Genomic DNA, 23,659 nt, shown 5'->3' on the forward strand with positions numbered 1-23,659 from the left:
CTCAAAAAGCCTGCGTTGGCGAGCGGCGAGGTCAGAGAGCTGCAGGCGAGCGGCAGGAGCGCTGCTGCGACAACGGGACCGCAACCGAGACCGGACCCAAACCAGGACCGGTGCAGCCGTGGGAGACCAGCATTTACTTGCGAGGAGGTGAGACCGGGCTTGTGTTCTGGGGCAACATTAAATCCAGCAGAGAGGAAGTTGGTGTCGGTGCAGAAGTTACTTTTTGATCCTATTTCAAAGTGTACGTGCCTTTTTTTTCCACAATAATGAAAAGTAACAATAGCCATAGTCAGAACGGCTGTTTCTCACACATTCGCACTGTTGGTTTCCACTAATATGTGCTGCTCGCTGGAGGATTTTTTAAGCGCATCTACCAGCTGCTGCGGCCTAAAGATGCACCTAAAAGTTAGTTTCTAACCACGGAACACAGCAGTTTGCAGGAAATGGCAATTACCAGCTCCCATGCAGCAGCAGCTGCTGACATGCCCTCTCTTCCTCCCTCTCAACCTCATGAAAGTCTTTAACTTTTGAATCATTTCTCAATCCGCCCCCTTGAGACCTCAAGGTGAAAGTTAGTGGGATTCCTCACGGCGAGCCGGGACACGCGGGGGAACACCTTCGCCGTCTCGTCTGACGATCGCTGAAAACAACCTCTCCATCTGCAGGGGCTGAACTTGCGCAGAAGAAGAAGAAGTAGACGCGGTCGGATCCGGGAGGGAGATAAGCCACATCGATGAAGACACCCGGCATGGCGGCTTTCAAGCAAGAGGCGGTGGAGGACTTCTATGAGATCGGAGAGGAGCTGGGGAGGTGAGATGTTTTCGCAGCTGCCTTCTATGCATAACATGATCCATCCTATTCCGCGTGAGTCAGTGTGATTCACCCGCCGCCCTGCGTGCCTCCTGACACAATGGACATACATTCGTAAACAGCTGGCCTGTGTAGGCTTGAACTTGGGGAGTGTCGCCCTGTTGAAGAGGCCTGACGGAAAGTAATTTAGCTGCGGGGGGGGTTATGTAAATCGTCCCGCGGGGAAACGAATGCAAGGAAGCGGGCAAAGTGCAGGCAGGGCGTGGATGGCGGCGCAGGTCGGTCCGTCACGGGAGGACGACGTGGGCGCGTCCACCTGTCAGACGGACGTGAAGGTTATGAGGGGAGGAAGGAAAAATAAGCGGTGTGTCGTCAGCGACTATCAGAATACGGCGTTCCCATCGGCGCGCGTAAGGAAAGGGTTTGGTGAGCGGGTATCAGTTCCCATTGTCACCTGCTGTTTGCGTTCTGGGCTTTTCCATCTTGATTCTGTATTTGGGCTGAAAATAACTGAAAATAAAGCCCGACTCACAGCGGACGTCAGGAGCAGCTTTACCGCAGAACATCGTCTTATGAATCGAATTCATTCTTTAACTACGTTCGCGAACCAAATCCATGTTTTCCATTGAAATCGATGCATCCGTTGATCTGAAAACCCACTGCACTGGATTGAAACTTTGTTATGAGTTTATTTGTGGCAAAAATACAGAACAGAAAGGGATTTAAGATAACTTTAATTATTGCTGTGTTTCTGCTGTTCTTTCTCTTCTTGTCAGAACTTGTACTCTGCTTTTCCTTCGCTAAATCAGCAAAAGTAAAGCCTTCTTGCACGAGACTCTCGCTAACGCTAACGCAAACCGCAGCAAGCTGTCTTTCATTAATCCCAACCAACAATAACTTCTCTACTTCTTCAGACTCGAGACCTTTGCGTCATTAACGCGGTCGCCCTTTAGCCACATGAGCCGTCTTTAGCGCGTCTTCGTTCTTCAGGATCGTACAGATGGTCGACTTAGCCGTGTCGTCGTGTCTGAAGACGTCCGTAACAACAATGCTGTTCTCACATTTAGGTATCGTTTTCTTCCTATAATCAACTGTAATTCCTCTTAACAATATTCAATTGAGAGTAATCAATATTACTCTCACTTTGAGCTGTGTTGGGAGCCATAATGAGGGCTAGCGTACATAAAAAAGCACAAAAAAGGAGAACAGGATGTAAACAGTGTGAAGTAGCACACACCACTATGCTACGTTACAACACCGCAACACGGAAAACCCGCAAGTTGTTTTTTTGTGTTTCTCTACAAGGCTCGATTGAAAATTCAACCAAGATCTCTGTCCGTCGCCCGATTTGTTTGTGATTTGAGGCGATTCGTCAGCCCAGGTCCCACTGTAGTTGTTCTCCCATGTGCAAACATCGACATGGACATGGAGGTGTGCGACGATGAATCCGCTCACAATGGATGATTTTCATTAATCCTAATGGTTTATTCACGATATTGTGACCACGGGCCTTGTTGCCATCTTGATACCCAAGAAGTAAAAACAGACATTTCAAACGTGAATGGAGAAAAAACAGAGAGAAATTCTGCTTTTGCCGTTTCCTCATGGACTGGAAGCGACAGCCTCAGCCGTTGGCGCCGCTTGGGGTCAAATCTGGAAAGATCTGTAGGATCTGTAGGTCATGTTAGTTGGGTAAAAAACACAACCCCCCCCACCGATCGGACGGTTGGCGGTTCGATTCCCCAAATCTTCCGTCCCGTACGGCAAAGTGTCGACCCGAATGACCCGGATGGCGCCTCGCACAGCAGCCCTGCCGCTGCCAGCGTGCGAATGCTTTTCAGGGGTAATTTAGTGGCGTACGATAGGAAAAGGTGCTTAATGTCGTTGTCGCGGCGGCTTCATTGTCACACCATGACCGTCGTGCGGCTCGTCCCAAAGGACGCCGTCGCCCCGGCGTGTCCGTCCTCTCCAAAGTGCAGATGTCACTGGGGCGTCATCAGAAGGATGTCTGTCCTCTGTTGGACGTGCAGCTCTTCGTTATGGAAAAGCTTCTATGACCATCATGAATGCTGGTTGGCTGCAGTGCTCAATCCTGATGTGCCAGTTATGAACGAATCGTTCAAAACCGCAGTCATTTTACTGAGTCATGAGTCTCTGGCCCCTATTGACTTGTTCACAAGTTTGTCCCCAACTTCTTTCCACTGAAAAGACTAGACAACATGTCACTATAGCATGACTGCTATTCTAACTCCATCTGTATAAATATATCAAATTAATCCCTGGATTAGCCCTGGGGGAAGAGCAACAGCTCCGGTTTCTTGTTCCAGTTCATGTCCCCCTTTTCCGTCCCTGCTATGAGCTGTAAAGAAGATTAACAGCCGGTCACAATAGCCTTCCCTCCTCACACATTGAACGACTCAACAAAGGAATCACACAGTAGCCCGGGCTAGCTTTCCCCGCTCACAAAACCAACGACTCACACATTAACCCAAAGAATGAATCACACAGTAGCTCACTGTAGCCCTGTGCACTCACAAAACCAACGACTCATTAGCTCGACGAATAAAACGCTCAGCGCGGTCGCCCTCCACGCTCACAAAACGAAGGACTCCCCCAGTAGGCAGGACGACCTCCGCAGTCACGGAGCAAACTACTGGCCCAGCGACTCAAAACCCCGATTCCTTTAGGCGAGTGACTTCTATAAACTCGGTTATGAAGTCGGTTGAAATAATTATCTTTCCCATCACTTGGGTAACCTTGATCGTCAGTACCAAACCAAAAAAAACCACCCTTCGGTTGATGTTCGAGGCGTTTACTGACAGCCGGTGCTTTTCCCGCTGCTTGATGGCGTGATGGAAGCGTGAGCTGGCAGCTGCCACCAGCCTTTCCATTAGACAGAGGAGACTTAGCTGTTTCCGCGGCTGTTATGCAAGAGACCATGGAGGCGAAGGCCGATAAAGAGGCAGATGGTCGGTGTGAACGCCGCCTGTCATCAGCATTCCTTTTTCCCACTGTGTTTCGTCGCAACACCCGAGGCCGGCTTTGGCCCGGGCGCCCTTCTGGGTCTTTGCCGAACCGAGCGGCGATGTTTGGGCCGCGCGGTCGCGATTCAAATTACAAGTCTCGAAAGGCCCCCCGATGGAAAATCGGTGACGCCGACTCCGGAAGAAGCCTCATTGTGCCGGCTAGCGTTACCCGACGCTAACGCCCTGCTAGTTATCTGACAGACACGCTAACGGCTCAGCACGAGATGTTTCCACGTGCGCCCGAGGAGCGTTCGTGCCATTTCGGTTGGATTTTAGCAAAAATAGCAAAAGACGGCTGTTAGCAGCCCTCTTTGGGGTTGAAGATCCCAAAACAAATCCAAGCTTTCATTTTTTCTATTTTGAATTTTAGTTCACAGAAAAGAAGGGATCGATAAACGCAAGAAACAAAGAAATGGTGTTTAAAAACGCAACATGTAGCAACAAGCTACTGTGACTGCTAAAGTACTACGCTAAAGTATTTACAAGCTGAAATTAATTTGAATTGGCAAGTCATTTATTCTCCATGGAAGTTTTAGAGATTATCAGAGTCTTACTCAACTTAGCGATTACAAGCTAATAGCTAAGTAGCTGTTAGCTTCCTGGTTGCAGCCTGAGAAATGAGGCGTGCAGAAGGCCAGATATACATCGGTGTCTGGTGCAAGTTCCCGCCGCCTGGCGATCGGGAGCGCAGCCTCTCCTCCGCCAACCACCCGAAAATGATTAAAATGCTATTTTCCGCCCCCCGGGGCCGTGGGCCCTGCCGAGCGAGGGCTTGGAGGATCGCGCCGTTGAAAGCGCCGAAGGCGCAGAGGCAGGTGCCGAATGTCAACCCCGGAAAAAGGGCTAGAATTTCTCCAAAGGGATTTACATAACGAGGCCTAACTATAGCAGCCGCTGCGTTTCTTTTTTTAACAATATGTTTTTTGAATTCTTAACATTACAACATAAATTAAGGACTTGTACAGAAAACAAACAGGCTATTTAAAGAAGAAAAGGAATTACACTGCTTAACATCTTCCGCATTATCCGAACTATTGAGCGCATCTGAGTAGAAGGCGCTAACAATAAAGAAATAAATCTATGTGTACATATAAGGGCCACACTTGTCTAGAAGCCGCAGGTGTCCACTTCGTAACGGGAGATATTTACACACAAACATTTTTTTAACTTTTAATAAAATCCAGACTGGTAACATCCATAAATACGTACTGGAAAGGCCTTTGTTTCCCGAACGTTGGCTGTAACACGGCTGATGAAAAAGATGAATCATTTCTTTGTCCTCCTCCAGCCGACGTCTATCTGGGTTTTCCTCCTGCGCACTAAATCCATTCAAGTCGTCTTCTTCGCCGTCGGAATAGAACGGCCTCACAATTTCACGCTCCTTTCACGGGTCCGATGTGACCGGCCTAAATGTTTTGGCGGCGTGAAGCTCGTCAGTCCCAAAAAATCCATTCATAAATAAATACAATGAGCCAAATCGTTGTTTAAGCCGCAGTGTTTGCAAACGCTAATACTCACGATGGAGGTGGATGGAACACTGTGAATGTTATTGCCCGACAGGATCGACGCCGTGCTGAGCAAGATGATCCATAAACACCTGCTAATTTCTCAAGACTGCCCATCAAACCGTAGAAGCTCAGCTAACGGAGGTTCATTGAGGAGCAGCATCCGACGTCCAGTCTGAATAATACTGTCTTTGCTATCCCCGAATCGTACATATCGTACGTAGCGGTGCATCTGTGCAGCCGGGGAAAGAAACCCCAGACAGTGCAGTCGGGTTCAAACCGCCATACGTGTCAGCAATCATGTGAATGTGTCACACCTGAAAATATGGCGTGTTGGGCGAGTCCAGAGAAGGTGGGTCGGTGAGCCTCCTGCGGATTTATATCCATCACACGAAGGGGAAACGTCAGGAAAAGTCAGTGTAATCTCAAATCCTGAATCCTGTGGGAAAAGAAGACTTGATGGCTGGCACTGATCCAGCAGGACGGGCCCTTCGGACGCCGTCTTCCAGCGATCCGCGTGCCCAGTTCCTCTTCCCGGGCCGTTCTCAACGTGCACGAGCTTGTAAATAGATCTGAAAATCTATCGAGGAAGGTTGAAACATGTTTCTTTTTGCTAGATTCAGGCCCGGCAGAAAGGCAGCGGCTGTCAGGACGAGCAGGGCGAGATCCTGTCCGCTGAATTAAAAACACATTTGACGGATGAAACCGGGCGCTGACCTGCAGGCGCCCCGTCCAGGAGAGCAGTCTGGGAGGGATTGGATGATTTATGTGTTTTCTTCATTTGTTCTGGATACGGATCTATTTTTCTTTCTAGTTCCAGAACCCGGCCCCGGTCCGCTCCGCGCGGGTCAAAGTACAGGGCGTCGGTCGCTCCTTAAAATCGGGGCCGCGTCCCGGAGGTGGCGGGGCGGCGCTCGGACCCCGGGCTCGGCGCCACTCGCCGGAGCATTCCTGCAACCTCGGCCGCGGATAACGACCTTCAGCTGTTAAGAGGCGGAAGGTGCGCGGGGAGATAGCGCTCCCGGCCCCGCCGGCGGCTAACGGCCGACACGCCCGGCCCGTTGTGGGACTCCCCTCCCCGCGACACGCGATAACACCCAGGCGCTCTTTCTCGCCAGGGCCTTTGTGCCGACCCCGCTTTCTGGTTTGCGCTCGACCTCCGTGGGCGGAAACGTCCCGTAAATAGATTCGCGCGTCGGGAGGATATCGCCCTCCACCCGGCTTTGCCTCACCACCCCCTCCGATCCCAACGGAGAAGCCGTTGTTTTGAGGGACGGCCCTGCGGAGCGAGCAGTGTCAACGGGGACAAACATACATCACCGCATGAATTACACCGCACGCATCAGACCCTGGAAGAGCCGCGCCCATTTTGGCCTTTTTGTTTCCTTTTCTACCGTCTATAAGCCGCTACCTTTTCACACGCTTCGAACGCTGCGGCTTAAATGACCAGTCGGCTAATTCATGGGCTTTTTGGGCCGACGAGCTGAACCGCCACGACGTTTAGCCTCGTCACATCAACCCATGAGATGAGGGTGAAATTCAGACGCTGTTTGGATAAAAAGCCCTTCCAGTGCGTATTTGGATGTGACCGCTATGGATTTATTTAAACGTAAAAATAATGTTTGTGTGTAAATATCTCATGTTACATCGTGGACACCTGCGGCCTTTATATGTACACATAGATTTATTTGGTTTGTATTGTTAGCCGGCGCAGCTTCTGTTCAGGTGCGCTCCATATTCTGGAAATGACAGTATTTGAATCTCAGGTCAACTTTGCACGCCTGCAACTGACGCGCTGACTTGACAACCAGAGCTTTGGACCTCATCAAGATCCCATAATAGCACGTGTGTGCGAGTGTGTGTTTGTGTACGTGTGTGTGTGTTTGAGCTGATATAAGGAATAATTAAAGGTGCGTCAGGAGCTGTGACAAGCAAACGGTCAGCTGATGCAGACGTTGCAGAAAGGGCGGAGGCCCTGATGAAAGGTTAGCCGTCATCGGGTCCCGGGGCCTGTCAGGTGACCTCTGCGACCTTTCACCGCGTTTGCTAGTTTTCATCCGCGGTTCGACAGATTCACGCCGCCTCAGTGCGATCCTCCTTCTACATGCAGGGCCGGTTTTCGGTTCGTTGACGCGCTCAAAGGTGAACGAGGTGAACAAAAAAAACCCAGCGGCGTGTTAGTTCAACGCTGGGACGGCGGCGGGGGAAAGGGTGTGCCTGCCAAAGAGCAAACTGACTGAAACATCCCTGAGAATGACGGAGGAGGTCGAGAGCCGCTATTTACCTTCGGACTTTTGTGAGATTAAGCATATTTAGCTGTCGGATGGTGGCGGAACTGCTCCCTTTAAAAACTTGTTCCCGTGTCTGTTTTGAGACGTCCTTCGTCGTGCCGCCGCTCCGCCCGCAACGCTCTTTTTACCCTCCCGGCCATCAGGATAAAATGGACGCTGCCTCGGACGTGTTCTCGTTCCCCTTCCAGCGCCACCCTGGAATGTCCGTGTAAACAGAAACGTTTAAACTGCCCGTCGGTTATCATCGCCGAGCGTTTTAAAATACAAGCTGCTTTCAGTTCCCTGGATTTACGGCGGCCCGCGGCTTCCCTGAATGTTCCCTGAATGTTTCCCGCTTAAGATGAACTTGTTACTTCAACCTATAAACTCGACGTCCATTCCCTTCGACCCACAGACTTCATTTGAAGCAGGTTCATTGAAAACTCAAACTGCTTTGGTCCGAGGGCCACACGATGCCGAGGGGGCCGGACCGGTACAATCTGAGCGTAATTACCAAGAAGTTGCACAAAGTTCAACTGTTTCCTCTGTTTTAGCACAAAGCAGAACAGGGAAATGATACAAATCTTTCTATGTAATGAGCCGTTCCTTTAAGAAAGTGGTGTGTTCTCTCTGTTCTCAGTTCTCTGTGCATTTTGTTGTATTTTCCACCACGGCGAGTCTCATCATGGCACCAAAACTCGCTGCATCCACCCGGTCATTTTGGAACTTTATACTGTGAATGTATACAGCGTGTATTTGAAATGTGAATGAGTGAGTGAAATGTGTTTCGGGGCTGCGTGGCCGAAGTGATGTTGAGACGCCGAACCCCGAACCGCTCCCGTGGCATCGTGGCATCCATGACGGCTGAAAAGCAGAGTGGGAGCTTCCCTGCAGGGATTCATAAAGCATGAATGATTTTGTCTCTATGCTGTGTGAATGAGAGTGTGAACGGCCGTCTGTCTCTGTCGTCCCGGGTCGGCAGCCTTGAGCTCTCAAAGTTTCCCCACGGTAAAGAAAACAGGAGGAGCCACACGCTGAAATTCACCCGACTGGAATTTAAAATGAATTAACACGGCACACAACATTATTTTTTTTGCCTTTATGCTCTGTATAAACAAAATACGTTGCATTCTTTTAGATCAATGAACAACTGCAGAGAAAATGACATTACTGCATGCAAAAAAACATTTTGAGTCGAAGGTTGCCTTAAGCAAAATACTTAATGTCTATTTGAGTCCTTCTTGTATTTATGGAAAAAAAAAAGCTGAACCACATGATCCGCCGGCAGCAAACCAAAACCCTGGTCCTCTTTTTGTGCGCTCAGACTTTCACTGGTTAAAATGATCTCAACACTCTTTGTTTAGATGTTACAAGATCGCCATCATCTTCAAATTTAAAATGACATTTTAAAACTGAATGAACTGTAATAAATAGATACTCGCTAATAATTTTCAAAAGCCACAAGGAGGTGGCTTTTGAGCGTATTCAGCATATTCAAATATATGCTGTATCCTCGGGTTGGCGACCGCTTGCTGTCGGACGCGTGAAAGAGCCGGGGAATCTTTCCACGCCTGTATGAGATGAGAACGGTTGTACCGCTCGGGGGGAACCCCACTCCTCGCCCAGCAGCAGCTGGGGTACACTCCAGCAACGCTCACCAGCCCGACTGCAGGATGAGCGAAGAAATAAGAGGAAATAGACTTCATTCATCCCACAAGGGGAAGTTCTTTTACCATAGCAGCGTAACAAGTATCAGTAGATAAGGGAATAAATATAGAGAGAGAGACAATGAAAGGATCGCAAAAGATGTCCACAAATAAACAGACAGCAGAGAGAACAAGGAAAAGAATAGACAACCAAATGGTCAAAAAGAAAAAAGCCAGCGAGGGGGAGAATAGATGACGACAAGTATAAGAACAATAGCGACAATAGCGATGACAAAAAATAAACAGGATTGGAACGGACTGAGACCGAAGGGGACAAAAAAACACGTTATACATCGTACGTCGTTTCCTAGCGAATCAATTCTCTTCCGCCGTTCCAATTTCAGATAAAATGTGAGGGCTCCAGACTCGGGGTCACCCTGTGCCTTTCAGTCTCAGCTTCAGACGCAGCCAAACTTAAAGCCGCGTGAATGTAAAGAGCGGCGTGACGTCAAACAGAAGGAGCGGCGGCCGACCCAGGGTTTGGTATCACAAACACGAAAAAGGGAAAAAGAGGTGGAGGTCTTTTTGTGAAAGGACGAAACGCTTTGATACTTCTCACCGCGTCCCGGAGGTGCAACGAGAAGGAGATATGCGACTGGGCGTCGCGCGTGGGGAAGCGATCTCACCCTTCCAGGGAAATGTCAACATCCAGTCCCACCGACTCGTGAAGCCGCAACAATGATCCACTGAGACGGGATTCCCCGAGCCGCACCTCAGCGGGGAAATATGTGGATGCGTCTTCTCTTCTGTGAGCCGAGGATGCTAGAAACTTGGCAGGAAGGCCGCGATGCGTGGGAGGACGGCGGCTCTGTCCTCGCTGTGTGCGTTCGATTGTTCTTCTGTCTCGCCCGAGGGGAGAAACAGGAAGTGGTGGATTAAACCGCAAGATTTCAGCCACTTCTGACGTCCGACTTCCCTTGTTTATCTGCACGCCGAGCTGCATCCGATCGGCCGATCGCCATTAATCAGAATACTTTATCGATCCCCCTGCGGGGAAACTGCCTTTTCCTTGCAAGCGGCTCCTGCTACGGAGTCGAGAGGGGAAAATCCAACTAGAACGCGACATGAAAGTAAAAAATAAAATAGCAAATAGTAAAAATAAAATGAAAAAAGCAGTCAGGATCAAAAGAAATCAATAAAAATGAAGTTAAAGGTCTGTAAATATATATCACATATGCAACATATATACCTGTGTGTTTACATATGCATGTTTATGATTACATGTGTTAATTTGAGTATAAGTAAGGGTTGTTGTCAGTAAAACATTTATTGCACAGAAGACATGAAACTATTGCACATAAGGAGAATTATTGCACACAAAACACATTTCTAATTTTTAAAGTGCAAACTCATCACAGCAAAGATTTTATCATCAGTAACATCAGTGTCTCTCTTTTATTGATTTTTTGGGGGGATTTTTTCCGCAGCGGTCAGTTTGCTGTGGTGAAGCGCTGCGTGGAGAAGAGCAGCGGGCGGGAATACGCCGCCAAGTTCATCAAGAAGCGTCAGAGTCGCGGCAGCAGACGCGGCGTGAGGAGGGAGGAGATCGAGAGGGAGGTGGACATCCTGCAGCAGCTGCAGCACGCCAACATCGTGTCGCTGCACGACGTGTACGAGAACCGCACCGACGTGATGCTCATCCTGGAGCTGTGAGTCCGTTCGATAACGTGCCCGGATTTTGCCGGTACGAGTTATTTAACACAAAGGAGTCGTTTGACATGATATTTGGTTCAATGGAGTTACATTAATGCCCTCCACGCTGATGTGGCCGCCTGAGAAGGAGTTTGACCCTCTGGATTAAATGGTTTCTTTCCCTTTGGAGCAAAGTGATCAAAGTCTACTGAGGCGGCCAACTTTGTGTGTTTGCTAAGCCGCGTGTTTGCTGGCAAATCCCTGCCAGCGTTTTTTCTTTTAAGAGAGAACTGAATGTCCCGCTCCCAAATCAATGATGCCTGTTTTTTTTTTGGAAACGATGCCTCAAAGAGTCGCGGCACCGTAACGGACCCAATTAGGACCGGCTCCACGGCCAGCCTCGTCCAGGCGGGAGGAGGCCGAGCGAGCGAGCGAGCGAGCGAGCGGCCCCGGTCAGCGGCGGGGAGCTCGCGGGCCGCCGTCCCTTCAGCGCCGCATTGTACAAGAACAGCTTGTGCTTACGAGTTGGCAGCCGCTGAAAGAGTCTGGAGCTTTTCTAGAAATGTTCTAATCAGGAGCCGGGACGGACTCAGAAGTGGGGCAAACAGGCCGCGCTCGCCTGCCGCCGCGCACAACTGGCTGAAGCACACTGGAGGGCTGCGCACTTGTGTTGGTCTGCCTTATCTCAGTGTGTGTGTGTGTGTGTGTGTGTGTGTGTGTGTGTGTGTGTGTGTGTTGCAGGGTCTCTGGAGGAGAGCTGTTTGATTTCCTGGCCCGGAAGGAATCCCTGAGTGAAGAAGAGGCCACTCAGTTTATCAAGCAGATCCTGGATGGAGTCCAGTACCTCCACTCCAAGAGGATCGCACATTTTGACCTGAAGGTATAACATATAAGATAAATATAACGAATTAACTCTTGGACTAAATTCTCAGTCTGCTAAAGAGCGGGTGTTGAAACCGCACATCGCACATCCTTCCTGTTCTCTGCGGCTTCCGTCCGGCCCGTCCGGCTCCGTCAGGTTATCTCATCAGCTTCAGAGAGCAGAAGTGACGCGTCGTAGTGACGACAAAATGACTCTTGAGCTTGTAAAAGCTCAAACAAGACGTTGAGCCCGTTCTCTCTCTCTCTCTCTTCATTCTTCACCGTCCCTTCCGTCTCCAGACTCCCCCCATAATATATCAAAACATTGCCATTAGCTTTCTTTTGTGCACGACCGCTACTTTGCACTGAGAAATCCATGGTGCTGCTCTTGCACCAGAGAGCATCGCGGTACTTCACACTGACCTTCGCACCAAACTGCAAACAAATATCAGTCCGTGTCTACGTGCGCTTTCTACTTCAAACCGCATAGTTTAATGTTTACCGGTTCATGTAACAGTTCACTTTACTGCTATTATTATTTTCTGAATTTCATGTTACCGTGGGATTGTGAGAAAGGTCTTCCCCAGCACTCTGTATGTACGGTGCGTTCAAGGATTCAAGACTTTTATTGTCATTACAGAGTGCGACAAAATGCAGAGATAGCAGCTCTCAGTGGAAACAAAACAAAAAACACCTTAAAAAGGAGGACACAACACAACAATACAACAAGCAGTAACTCTGGGTTAGAGATAGAAGAAAAAATATAAGACCAAAATTATATTGAAAAAAAAAATTAATGAAAAAAAAAATGTTTACGAAATATCAAAACTAGAACTACAAACTAGAAGAACAAATAGATAAAAGTCAAGATGTGGAAAAGAAAATGTAAATTGCAGTGCAGTGTGTATGAGGTTGAAGTGCGCTGACCTTTCTGGAGTTAACACTGTGTTTCAATCTGTTTCTTTTGCCCCGATTGTCCTAAACTGCCCCTTTGACGGCATCAGTCTGGGGTGGGAGGTCTCCGGGGTGGGACGGATCTCTGAGGATGCTGTGGGCTCCGCTGAGCGTGGACTATTCTCTGCGTTTTGGGACCTGAAGGCGTCACGTCTCCACCCGACCCTTTAAAATATGCACAAATCATGAATAAGTGTCTGGGACTGGGTGGCGCGAATCTTGCGTGACAGCCGCTATCTGGCTCGCTAAATCCGGATATCTGCGAAAGATCTGCTTTGCTTTATTTTGCCTGTAAATTGTGTTCGACGTGAATTTAACCGCTGCATTCTTTTCCCCTAAATGCTTGCGCGAAAGGCCGATCCAAGCAGGTAACCGCCGTCACGACTCGCACACGACTCCGGTTATGGCTGGTCATAATGCGGCGGCGGCGGAGGGGCGGGCGAGGGTCAGGGCCGCGGTCGAAGCCGCCCGTCCGCCGGCTCTTCCTCCCGCCGTCCGAAAGCGGGTTCATCGAGCACTCGTTCGTCGTCGCGATCGAGAGAGACGGTTGGTTGTCAGCCGCCGGCCGGGTGGAGCCCCGGGTGGAGCCCCGGGTGGAGCCCCGGGTGGAGCCCCGCCTCTCGCCGCGTCTAAACCCCTCCATCCGTCTCAGTTTTCGGCATGTTATCGCCATATTTATCCCGCCGTATTTCTAACTGCGGAAGGCTCTGGAGCCGCGTGAAGCTTTGTCATGATTTTAACGTCTCCGTGTCCTTCTCTGCGCCTCAGCCTGAAAACATCATGCTGCTGGATCGGACGGCGCCTCTGCCCCGCATCAAACTCATCGACTTCGGACTGGCACACAAAATAGTGGCCGGGGCCGATTTCAAAAACATCTTTGGAACCCCGGAGTTTGTCGGTGAGTGTTTTTTTTTTTTTTTTTTACATTTTTTCCAAGTGGTCGTGAATGTCGAGTGTGTTGGGTAAGTCCCCCGGAGGAGGCGTGTGTTCTCCCCGGGACTGTTTAGTGATGCCGGAGTGTCTATTTTCAGCTCCGGAGATAGTCAACTATGAGCAACTGGGCCTGGAGGCAGACATGTGGTAAGACCTGTCGTTACCCCCGACCCGCAAAAGGCCGCAGAGCATAACTCTGGATTAACCTTGTGCTATTTTTCGTAGGAGCATCGGAGTCATCACCTATATACTGTAAGTGCACGGTGACTCGCCGTCACCGACGACGACCCCGAAACCGATCGGCGAGGGCCGTCTGAACGGGACTGCGCTCCTGTTTCAGTTTGAGCGGCGCCTCGCCCTTCCTGGGCGACACCAAGCAGGAGACCCTGGGGAACATCTCGGCCATGAGCTACGAGTTCGACGAGGATCTCTTCAGCAGCACCAGCGAACTGGCCAAGAGCTTCATCAGGCAGCTGCTGGTGAAGGACACCAGGTGAGCCGGCGCTCCCGCACAAAGCCGCCGAAGCGCTAGCTCGCCACGGAAGGGGAATCTTGAGCACATTAAATGTCCAGACGGTCGTTTCGGCAAGTCTGCGGGATTTAGACGGGATTTGCTCCGGTGACGCAATTTTAATACACAAAGTAAACCGACCGAATGGACGCGGTTTAATAACCGGCATAATTATAGTTGTGTTGTTTCATCTAGTTTGTGTTCCACAAGGTTCAGGTCCCGGCGGCTCACCGGAATCTTATTATTTCGGGCCGAGCTTTTACGATTAGTGTTGGTAATGTGAGGGAGCGGCGGCCCGTCCCGGCCGCCGTGGGCCGAGAGGCGCCGATCCTTCGCTCATTCACGCATCCGGGCGGTTTGGAGTCTCCAGTGAACCTCCTGCAGGGTTTGGACCGAGGGAACCGGAGTGGAACCCACGCAGGAACCAGGACTTCATGGAGGCTCCACACTCCCCCCGTGGGATTAGAACCGGGGCTCGCTAACCGCGCCGCTCTAAACGTCCAGATTAAATCCCAATATCTTTCTCTCCTCTTGGTGTTTCCGGTCCGAGTCGCCTCTGGGTTGCTATGGTTACAACGGTCTCTCCCTCTCTCCTGCAGAAAACGGATGACGATACAAGACGCCCTCAACCATCCATGGATTAAGGTACCTCTGCTCGCGACAGCATGTTTCTGTGTTGCCTGTTGTTGCCGTGAAACTCCGCAACGGCGGCGATCCGTTAACCGACGTGCGTTTCGGGTGCCGTGCGGCCCGTCCTCGCCGCCGAGGCACAAACCCCCCCGATTAATGACGCCGTGCATCTGGAACAGCCGTCAGAACATGAGCTGCTGCTTCAGAGGCCGATCTCCACCGCCGCGCTTTGTAAAGGCATGAGGTTTGAAGCAGCTGTTTAACTCCCAGGACCGCGGCTCCACGGCCGGCTGCCGGCGTGCACGTTCACGTTCACGCGGATGTTTTCCCTCTTCATCCTGTTTGGATGAAAGCATGAAGCCAGGAAACATACTTCACCCGTTGGAGTGCCCGTTGTGGTTTTTTTTTGGAGCTCTCACCCGCCGCAGGCTGGCAAACTAATCCCACAGCGCGACGCCTGCCGGGATGCTCGTCGGCGGCCCGTCACTCACTGTCCCTCCGTCCCTCTGTCCCAAGTCCCGGCGGCAAACGGGAGAGGCGGCCGGCGGGCGGCGGGCCGAGAAGAGAGCGGAGCCGCCGAAGACGAGGCGCCTGAAGGAGTACACCGTCCGGTCTCACTCCGCCGTCCCTCAGAACAACACCTACGCCGACTTTGAGCGCTTCGCCCGTGTGGCGGAGGACATGGATCTGATGGAGGCGGGGCTGTCAGACGTGGCGGAGGCTCGCCGCGCCATGCGGGGCGACGTCGACGCTCTGCTGTCCGTCTACAACCGCAAAGAAGCCCGGTGCAAGGAGCGGAGCGAGGACGCCGGGAAGCGCCTCTCCCAGCTCCGCTACGAGTACCGCGAGGCGGAGGCCGCCAGGAGGCTGCTGCAGGAGGACCTGGAGGACGCGGACGCCGGCCTGCGGACCGTCAGCGGGAAGCAGCTCCAACGGCAGAGCCGGCTGGAGGCCCTGAGGCTGGAGCTGAACGCTCAGCTGCGGTGGCTGCAGAAGGCGGCCGCCTCCGCCGGTCCCGAAGGAGACGACGACGGCGGCCTGAGCGCGGAGGTGAAGCGAGCCCTGAAGGAGCTGCTGCAGCAGTCCTGCGGGGGGGAGCTGCGCCCCGAGGCCCAGCCGCCGCTCACGGAGTCCGGTTGACCCCAGCGCACACCGGACTTTAACACAAGCAGCTTCACACCCGTACGCGTTCCCGATCCGGACCCGCCGGACCGATCCGGACCCGCCGTCTCCACGCGTCTGCGACCTGGAGCTTCGGCTTCAGCTCCCAGCCTGCAAAACCATCCATATCCACAAACGCGCATGTCTCCCCCTGTGAGACGAAATGAGGGCACGGTGATCCCAAACATGAAGTGACACCCGTCGAGGTGGCGCTAAAAAGACATAAAAAGATATATTTATCTTTTATTTTTTACCTTTTGAATGGAATGTATCTCAGCATCACAATTAATTTATTATTTCACTCATTCCATGACTTTGTCGCGTTTTGAAGCGCGTGCAGTGCGTTCATGTGTTCGCGGCGGCAAGGGGAAGCGGCGCCGCTGCAGCTTTATTCCTCATCTTTATTTCTTCCAAAGAGCACTTTCGTCAAAGACTGACTTGATTTACTTTGAATCCCTTTTTTTAGAAGAAGAGAAAAGGCCTTTATTGTCACTTTCATTTAATTTATTTCTTGAAAATGTTTCTCCGCTTGGAGACGCGTTTATTTTGTTGACGCGTTCATGTGTTGCACTTTTTAGCTTCTGTTCTGATGTGTGCGTTCACCTCCTCCCAAATAAATACATCAGACGTTCACGTTGTTTATTTTGAGATCTTACCAAATATGACATTTGAACTCGACTAACTCTGACTGACGCTGACGTGAGAGTTTCTTCGCCGTCTTCTTTCCGCAGCCCTCGAATCCCAGGCAGGCCATGGTGAAGAGGCTGTCGGTGGTCAACTTGGAGAACTTCAAGAGGCAGTACGCCCGGCGCAGGTGGAAGGTAAAACCAAAAATTCCACCGATGGTTTTCTTTTTCCCCTGGATAAGAACGCTCACCTCTCACCTGGCTCCCCTGCGGCCGCCCCAGCTGTCCTTCAGAATCGTGGCTCTGTGCAATCACCTGACCCGCATCATGAAGAAAGGCCACAAGCTGCCCGACCAGGACCAGGTGGGCACTCGCGAACCCCATGTTTTTTTAGTGATTTTATTTTATTCCTGCTGTTCATCATTTTGATGCTTCATGAAACCCCCCGATCGCCCCTCGCAGACAAATTTAGTTGTTCCGATTTCTGAAAAAAACGTCTGGTTTTGCCAGAGGGACTGCGAGAGCGACGTGGAGGAGGACGTTCAGAAGAAGAGGCCGAGGACCAGAAAGAGGAGCAGCACCTCCTGAAGGCGGCAGCCGGAGGCCGACGCGCCCGCGCTGCGACCTGCGATCCATCTGTTCCGGGGTCGAGACGGACCGCTGCGGGTCCAGCTCCCGCTCGGCGGACCGGAACACTCCTTCTGAGCGTGAGAGCGCCGCTCGCCAACTTCTTCTCCCCCCCGAGCCCCGCTTCCTGTTATCATCAGATAGAACGCGACTTGTCGACGGGAAACGACAAGCGCGTGTTACCACAAACACAAGAACGTAGGCGGCTTCCTCCGCGAGGGGCGCGGGGGTCGCGTGCGTAGATCCGACAGAAAAAGGAGGCGTTCCGTCCGACGTATTGACAGACCGGGGGGTTTTAGCGCCGAAGAACAATAAAACGGCATCCATAACCAAATGTTTACACGTTGCACGCCACCTCCAGCTCTGTATTTCAAGCGTAAAGAACATTTCGGAGCCATTCGCGTACTCTGTGGAACACGGGATCCTTTAGCTGGCTTGAAATAGCTTTCTACGTGAAACCCCGCAGTTTGTACTGAACCTCTGCGTTTTCATGTATTTATCATGTAAATATAAATATCTGCCAAATGTCTTACTTTCTACTAATCCTACTTTCATCACGGCACTTCACAGTTGCACATTGAGCACCTAATAAATTAACGACCGTGAATGTCATTGAGATGTTTCTCCCGTTTCATTCCGTTCTGACCGATCCTGCGTTATTGATCAGGGTGAGCAACTCATTTTCAATCTGCTCATGTTGTGATCATTTTTTTCTCCAGCCAACTTTTAAGTCTCACAACAGAGATGTTGTTTGGGTCCAACAGTGCTGAAGCAGATTTGGTCGTGGTGGTGTGTGTGACTGTGTGTCTGACTGTGTGTGTGTGTGTGTGTGTGTGTGTGTGTGTGTGTGGGTGGGTGGGTGGGGGGGAATAATTTGACCTGATCCGAATACATTTTTTGGCAGCCGTGCAAAGTAGGTCACTTCTGCAAAGATGTCCCAATCAACAAGTGGGTCAGTCTTAAATCTATAATCTGGTTTGTGAATTGGTGTCACTGAATGATTTTCTTTATTAGAGTCCCATGAGGGCCAAACCCGGGCTGTTCTTTTTCACCCGGGGTGAAAGAAAGAAAACAAACACGGCCGAACAAAAGCCGCTTTCGGACAGAACGCTTCACAGAACTATTAAGCTCCGATGCGCTTCCAGGAACTAGCCTCCACCATGGGAATCGTGCATAGTGTCGCGTTGTCGCGCGTCATAAAGGGCCGCGGGCGGGACGGTTGTGGCGTGATGGGATCCTGAAACGCCGCGCAGAAAAACAAAACTCCCCGCAAAGAACGGGGAGACGACGCCGACAACATGGAGAGCGAAGATGCCTCGCAGTCGTGTTCCACAACAGCAGAAACGATAACCAAGGACTATCAAATGGTTTGAAGGGTTTGTAGCCGTAAGCTCACTCCGTATTTATTCGAAAATGGTGCTCCGCAGTCTGCAAGGAGCGTCCGGTCATGGCCGTGGCTCATGACTTCCACCGATCATCTACATCAGCGGCCCCCAACCTTTTTTGTACGAATGGCCCGATTTTATGCATGAAAATGTATCCGTGGTCCGGTTGCAGGCGCAGGGGTTCAAATAATAACAATAATTTTCAGTTCGCAGTATTTAATCTGAATACAACCATTACACTTTATACCATACAATTGCAATCATTTTGCACTGTAATAAAAAATAAATACTAACAGTAATAAAAATGAAATGTTGAGGGTTTCATCATTTCACGAGCTGCCGTTCACAGCAAATAATGCATAAGGGGCGCAGAGTTTGTGTATCAGCTGTTGCGATGAACCCGTAACTTGGGTAGGATCTTGATATTTTCCTTTAAGTGCAGTTCTTTTTGCCGCCAGTCTTGTGCTGATGTGTGAAATGGCTGACGGTCAAGTGCGGCAGTGGGGCAAAGGCGGAAACGGTCCCTTTTCAAAATGAATTGTGCAAAAACTGCAAAAAGTCCATACAGTGCAAAAGCGGCTAAAAAGGCGAATACACATTCAGCCAGAGAAAATGGGATGTCAAAAGACATTCGGATACTTTTTTACGAAGGATTCGCAGAGTCTGAGGCTTTGAGCGAAGAGAGAAGGTTTGCCGGAGCAGATCGAGCGGCTCGGCCCGGAAGCTCGTTGAAAGAAAAAGACCTGGAACGCAGGCGAAGAGTCAGACCGCCGCCTCGGGGGGGCGGCGCCCGCCTCCGAGAGACGTTTCTCAAGATGCCGCCGCTCGGGAGGGATCGCCTCCAAATAAGGTCCCGCAGAAATGATTTCACCAGATGGCTGGCAAGTTCCCGCAAGAAGACACATCAAACAAGCAAAGACAGGAATCCGGTGCGCGTCATGAGGCCACGGCACATAAAAACCAATTTTCTGAAGGGGACACTCGAACCGCGTGAGAGTTGGCGGTTCGGACGACCCGGTGGACGTGAGTTCTCGAAGGAGCGGCTCTACGGGTTCAAGACGGCGAAGAACGGAACGAAAATACACATTTTGCAAGAGCGTGGGCTCAGAGGGGCCGAGGGGCTCGGACTTCGATCGGATTAGGAGCGAAATATGGTGAGACGATTCAGCCGGCCACGAAAACGGCGGCGGTGAGGCAAGCGGCCAACTTCTGAGCGCCCCTCTAGAGGGGCTGTTTGATGCTGTTTGGCCACGAGAAGGGATTCGTCAGCCATCGATCTAACATCTCAGGAATGGCACGGGTCTCTAAATATGCTAAACACGCATTGATGACCGATTAAAAATAGCACCGTCGTGCAAAGGAATCACTCCCCGGACCTGAAAACCCTCCCTGGAAGCCGACCGGGGCGACGGCCGAGGCCTGCGAGCATTTAAACCATTCACATCTGGTGAATAACATGAACCTCCCTGGATTGCCTCGATGGCAGATGATAATAATAAAGGATCAATACCCCGGCGTTCTGATAATCTGGGTTAAATTGGTCAGAACAGCCTTTTACACAGTGGCTCTCTTTGCAAGGTGGGCTGACTCAGTTTCCTCTGCGGAAGAATACATCCGTTAGAGGCTTAATTACACTCATATCCTATTGACTCACAACAGGTCAAACTTTCAACTGCAAATTCCACACGCATTGGATCATCCGGCGCCGCCGGCCGTGGAAAAGTTTGCAAGACCTTCGCGATGTAAACACAAAAATATCAATGCTTTTCTTCACATGAATTCATTTGTTCATTATCTATACCGCCTATCCTGTGCTGAAGGTCAGCAGTCCCAGCTGTCAGTGTGCAGACCGGGCTTCACCTTGAACACATATGGAGATCGCTGGTCTCATCATGATTCCAGTGTTTATTGTCCTATGTACAGCTGGAACATGTGTTTCCCTGCACAATGAAATTCTTATTTTGCTGTCCACAATTATAAGCATAATATATAAATGAACATAATATTATCTGTACAAAATCTACACGACAACTTTCTGTCTGAGACCACAGAGATAAATGTGATCCAAACTGAGCATGAAGGGCCCAGTGAAGGTAAACGCAGGAAAAACACGTTGAAAAAATTAAAACCTGTAGAAGTTGGAATTGTAATGTCAGTTTTTGTTTCCTTTTTAGTTTCGTGTCCTTATCATGCAAACACAAACACAGTTATGTACATCAGAACACAGAAGAACACACTTTTTTTTTCCAATTTTTTTTTTTTTTTTAATCTAAACATACATTGATAACATCTAGACTACAGGGGGAACAGCAAAAGTAACAGTAACATATAGAACATATAGATGGAACAAATAGGCGGACAGATGTACAGTTTAAGATGCCAATACTAAATGAATAAATACATAAAATGTTAGAAAAATGCAATGGGAGGACAATATGTATTTACCTTTACGAATCATCATAGAAAGTTTTTTTTGGCTTTGGGGTCTTTTCATAACCTGTAGGAAATGTTTTAAATCATTCAAAATCAAAGTTTAAAGAAAGTAAGATGGGGTCGGGGGGCGTTTGCATTCTGTTTTTGTGTAGGAAGAGCTTAGCTATACATAAACATTACTTCCCTTCAAGGACTTTTATTTGAAGCGATGGCAGATTTGACACCCAGTAGTTTTTTTAATTTATTTTTTTTATTGAACATAAATACTATAAACAGGTAGAAGGTAGAATCAAATGTCAATGAATCAACATGGGAAGAGGAAGAAAAGGACATACCTTTCTCATTCCTTGTAAAATAGAGATTTGTTGCGCGATCTCCCATGTTTGTAGTTTTTTTTTTTTTTTTTTTAATTGAACGTAAATAGTATAAACAGATACACAGATGTCCAAATAAACATGGCAAGGTGGAATTGAATGTCAATGAATCAACCGGGGATGAGGAAGCAAAGGACAGGAGGACATTCGTTCTGTATGTAATCACTTAATTGTTCAAGTTAACAGTGTTAAAGGTTTGTAAGAAATGTTTAATGCTAGAAGAAAAAGAAAGTTAAAGACAATAGATATATAAATACATTTATTCAATAATATAATATGTATTTAACCTTGTGGTTCACAAGGAATCTCAGACAACAAACTGTAATTTTTTTTGTTTTGGGATTTTTCCACAAGTTTTAAGGATTTTTTTATATAATTCAAATTGGTTTATAAAGAACGTAAACTTGGACGAACACTTTGGCATTCCGTTTTTGTGAATGAAGAACTTGGCCAGGCCTAAAATAACATGGACACAGAGTTCCTCTCTTTTGTTGCTTAAAAGTAAACCACATGTTATATCATCCCTTGAGAGGGAAACTGGTGACGATGGAAATTTGTCTTTAACCCATTTTTGAGTTTTAGCCCAAAAGCCCTGCGCTTTTCCGCGCGGCCATGTTTGTAGTCCCCAGCGGCGCCGGACGCCCACTTCCTGGTAGGACAAACCCGGAAGCGCTCGGAGCATGCGCATTGTGCAGCTCAAGCGTCAGCCATGTTTCGCGTCCGTCACCGGCGGGGAACGGAACGACACGCTTTCCGGTTAGCCGTCACGCCGCGGTGACGCACCTGTTGTAACCGAGTTAGAAGGCCGGTATACGGGGATCAATTCCGCGGCGGGCCGGCAGCGTGCCGCCGGGATTAGACGGTTCACGGCGGCGGTCGGTCGAACTGTAAATAGCGAGGAGGCGCAACCGTGTGTGTCACCGGGACGTTATTTACAGAACCTGAATGCTTCGCTCTTAGAATAAGCTACATTTTCTTCATTCTGTAATAAATTTTTTAAAAAAAGAAAACCGTCACCACATGCAACAAATTAAGTATTCATTAATTACGATTCAAAGACGACACGTACGTTCACTCCTTGCGAAATAATCTGGTTAGCATTTAACATTTTTATCCTGTTTTACACTCGCTATGCTAATAATGCAAATCTAAACCTCTTCTGAACTGCTGTGCAAATTGAAATGTCCCCTTTGTGCGTGTTTTCAAGACGCAATCTTTTATATTCGATTCTAAAATTGAATAAAAACAGCAGCAGCGAGTTATCTTGTGCAACAGCGCCCCCCAGCGGCCGCCCGGCGGCAGTGAACCTGGTTCGACTGGACTGGAGCGCCGAGGAACTGCGTGCAAAACAGCTGCTGCAAAAACAATATTCCTGCTTTTTTATTCCACCACCGAACTGAACAGTTAAATCTTAAGCACAATTTATACATATTGTTCCACACGATCGTGTGAATTCCAGCGCTAGGAACCGTATATCTTGATAAAAGCCACATTTACACGAGTACATTTCCGTGAGCCATTCGAAGGCCCGGCCGTGGCCGGCGGAGCCGAAACCCCCGGTGGTTGTGGTGGTGAGGGATTAATCATGAATGCCGGCCCCTCGCCGTGTGTGTGCGATCATTAGGCCGTGCTTGAGCACAATGATCACTCTTTGGGAAATGAGCTCCTCGAGGTTACTTTCATTATTCATACCTACGAGAGCCCGCAGTCTGAGTCCTATTCCTGGAAATGTGATTTAATGAACCGCGGCCATATTTAGGCCCTTGATATGTTACCGGGTGGTGTGTCTGGGTTAGAGGGTCCCCTCCCCGTGTTTTATCATTTAGAAATCTGACTCCCGGCACCTGCGAGATTAAGCCTTTGGGCGGTGACAGATGTTATTCATCAGAGTGAGCCACACTGAAGATGACTACCGTTCCCCCTTCAAGGCAGCGTCTGCCGTTTGATTGATTGACCTTTCCGTCCACGTGGTGCGCAGCTGCGAAAAGAGCAGCGGTGGATCCGGCAAGACGAGCCCTGGGATTTATCCGATAAACACCGGTTGTCCAAAACCCCCGTTTCACACAACAATAGCATTACTTTGAGAACAGCGTAACTCATGTTAAGCGTTCGGGTGAAATTTATCGGCGGTTCTCCCGCACATCTTGCAGCCTCTCGGGCAGGAGGAGACGACTATCTGGTCAGGATGAGCGGGGAGGCATCAAGCGAATGCTCA

General features: G+C 49.7%; 2 protein-coding genes across 2 annotated transcripts; both read left to right on the forward strand.

Annotated features, from left to right (window-relative positions):
* Nucleotides 1-19: 19 nt before the first annotated feature.
* dapk2b (death-associated protein kinase 2b) lies at nucleotides 20-17,865 on the forward strand. The gene is made up of 12 exons (XM_086163117.1): nucleotides 20-147; nucleotides 666-810; nucleotides 10,745-10,966; nucleotides 11,691-11,829; nucleotides 13,533-13,662; nucleotides 13,796-13,844; nucleotides 13,923-13,949; nucleotides 14,038-14,190; nucleotides 14,808-14,853; nucleotides 16,731-16,820; nucleotides 16,908-16,988; nucleotides 17,136-17,865. Exons 2-12 carry the CDS (start codon nucleotides 734-736, stop codon nucleotides 17,211-17,213), a joined length of 1,092 nt encoding a protein of 363 aa, XP_086019243.1. The 5' UTR covers nucleotides 20-147; nucleotides 666-733; the 3' UTR covers nucleotides 17,214-17,865.
* LOC147225428 (death-associated protein kinase 3-like) lies at nucleotides 15,184-16,121 on the forward strand. Its single transcript, XM_086163118.1, has one exon. The coding sequence runs from the start codon at nucleotides 15,304-15,306 to the stop codon at nucleotides 15,976-15,978; it is 675 nt and encodes a 224-aa protein (XP_086019244.1). The 5' UTR covers nucleotides 15,184-15,303; the 3' UTR covers nucleotides 15,979-16,121.
* Nucleotides 17,866-23,659: the final 5,794 nt, after the last annotated feature.

The sequence above is a fragment of the Fistularia commersonii genome, chromosome 17, assembly GCF_037954325.1.
Source record: "Fistularia commersonii isolate RoL2024-O1a breed Wild chromosome 17, RoL_Fcom_v1.0, whole genome shotgun sequence".
In the NCBI taxonomy this organism is placed as follows: Eukaryota; Metazoa; Chordata; class Actinopteri; order Syngnathiformes; family Fistulariidae; genus Fistularia; species Fistularia commersonii.

What these genes read in the sequence shown, in the direction of transcription:
- dapk2b (XM_086163117.1), top strand. Translation starts at nt 734, where the DNA reads ATGAAGACACCCGGCATGGCGGCTTTCAAGCAAGAGGCGGTGGAGGAC. An exon ending in TCGCACATTTTGACCTGAAG is followed by an intron (nt 11,830 to 13,532) that starts GTATAACATATA and finishes TCTGCGCCTCAG; the next exon opens with CCTGAAAACATCATGCTGCT. An exon ending in AGCTGCCCGACCAGGACCAG is followed by an intron (nt 16,989 to 17,135) that starts GTGGGCACTCGC and finishes TGGTTTTGCCAG; the next exon opens with AGGGACTGCGAGAGCGACGT.
- LOC147225428 (XM_086163118.1), top strand. Translation starts at nt 15,304, where the DNA reads ATGCTCGTCGGCGGCCCGTCACTCACTGTCCCTCCGTCCCTCTGTCCC.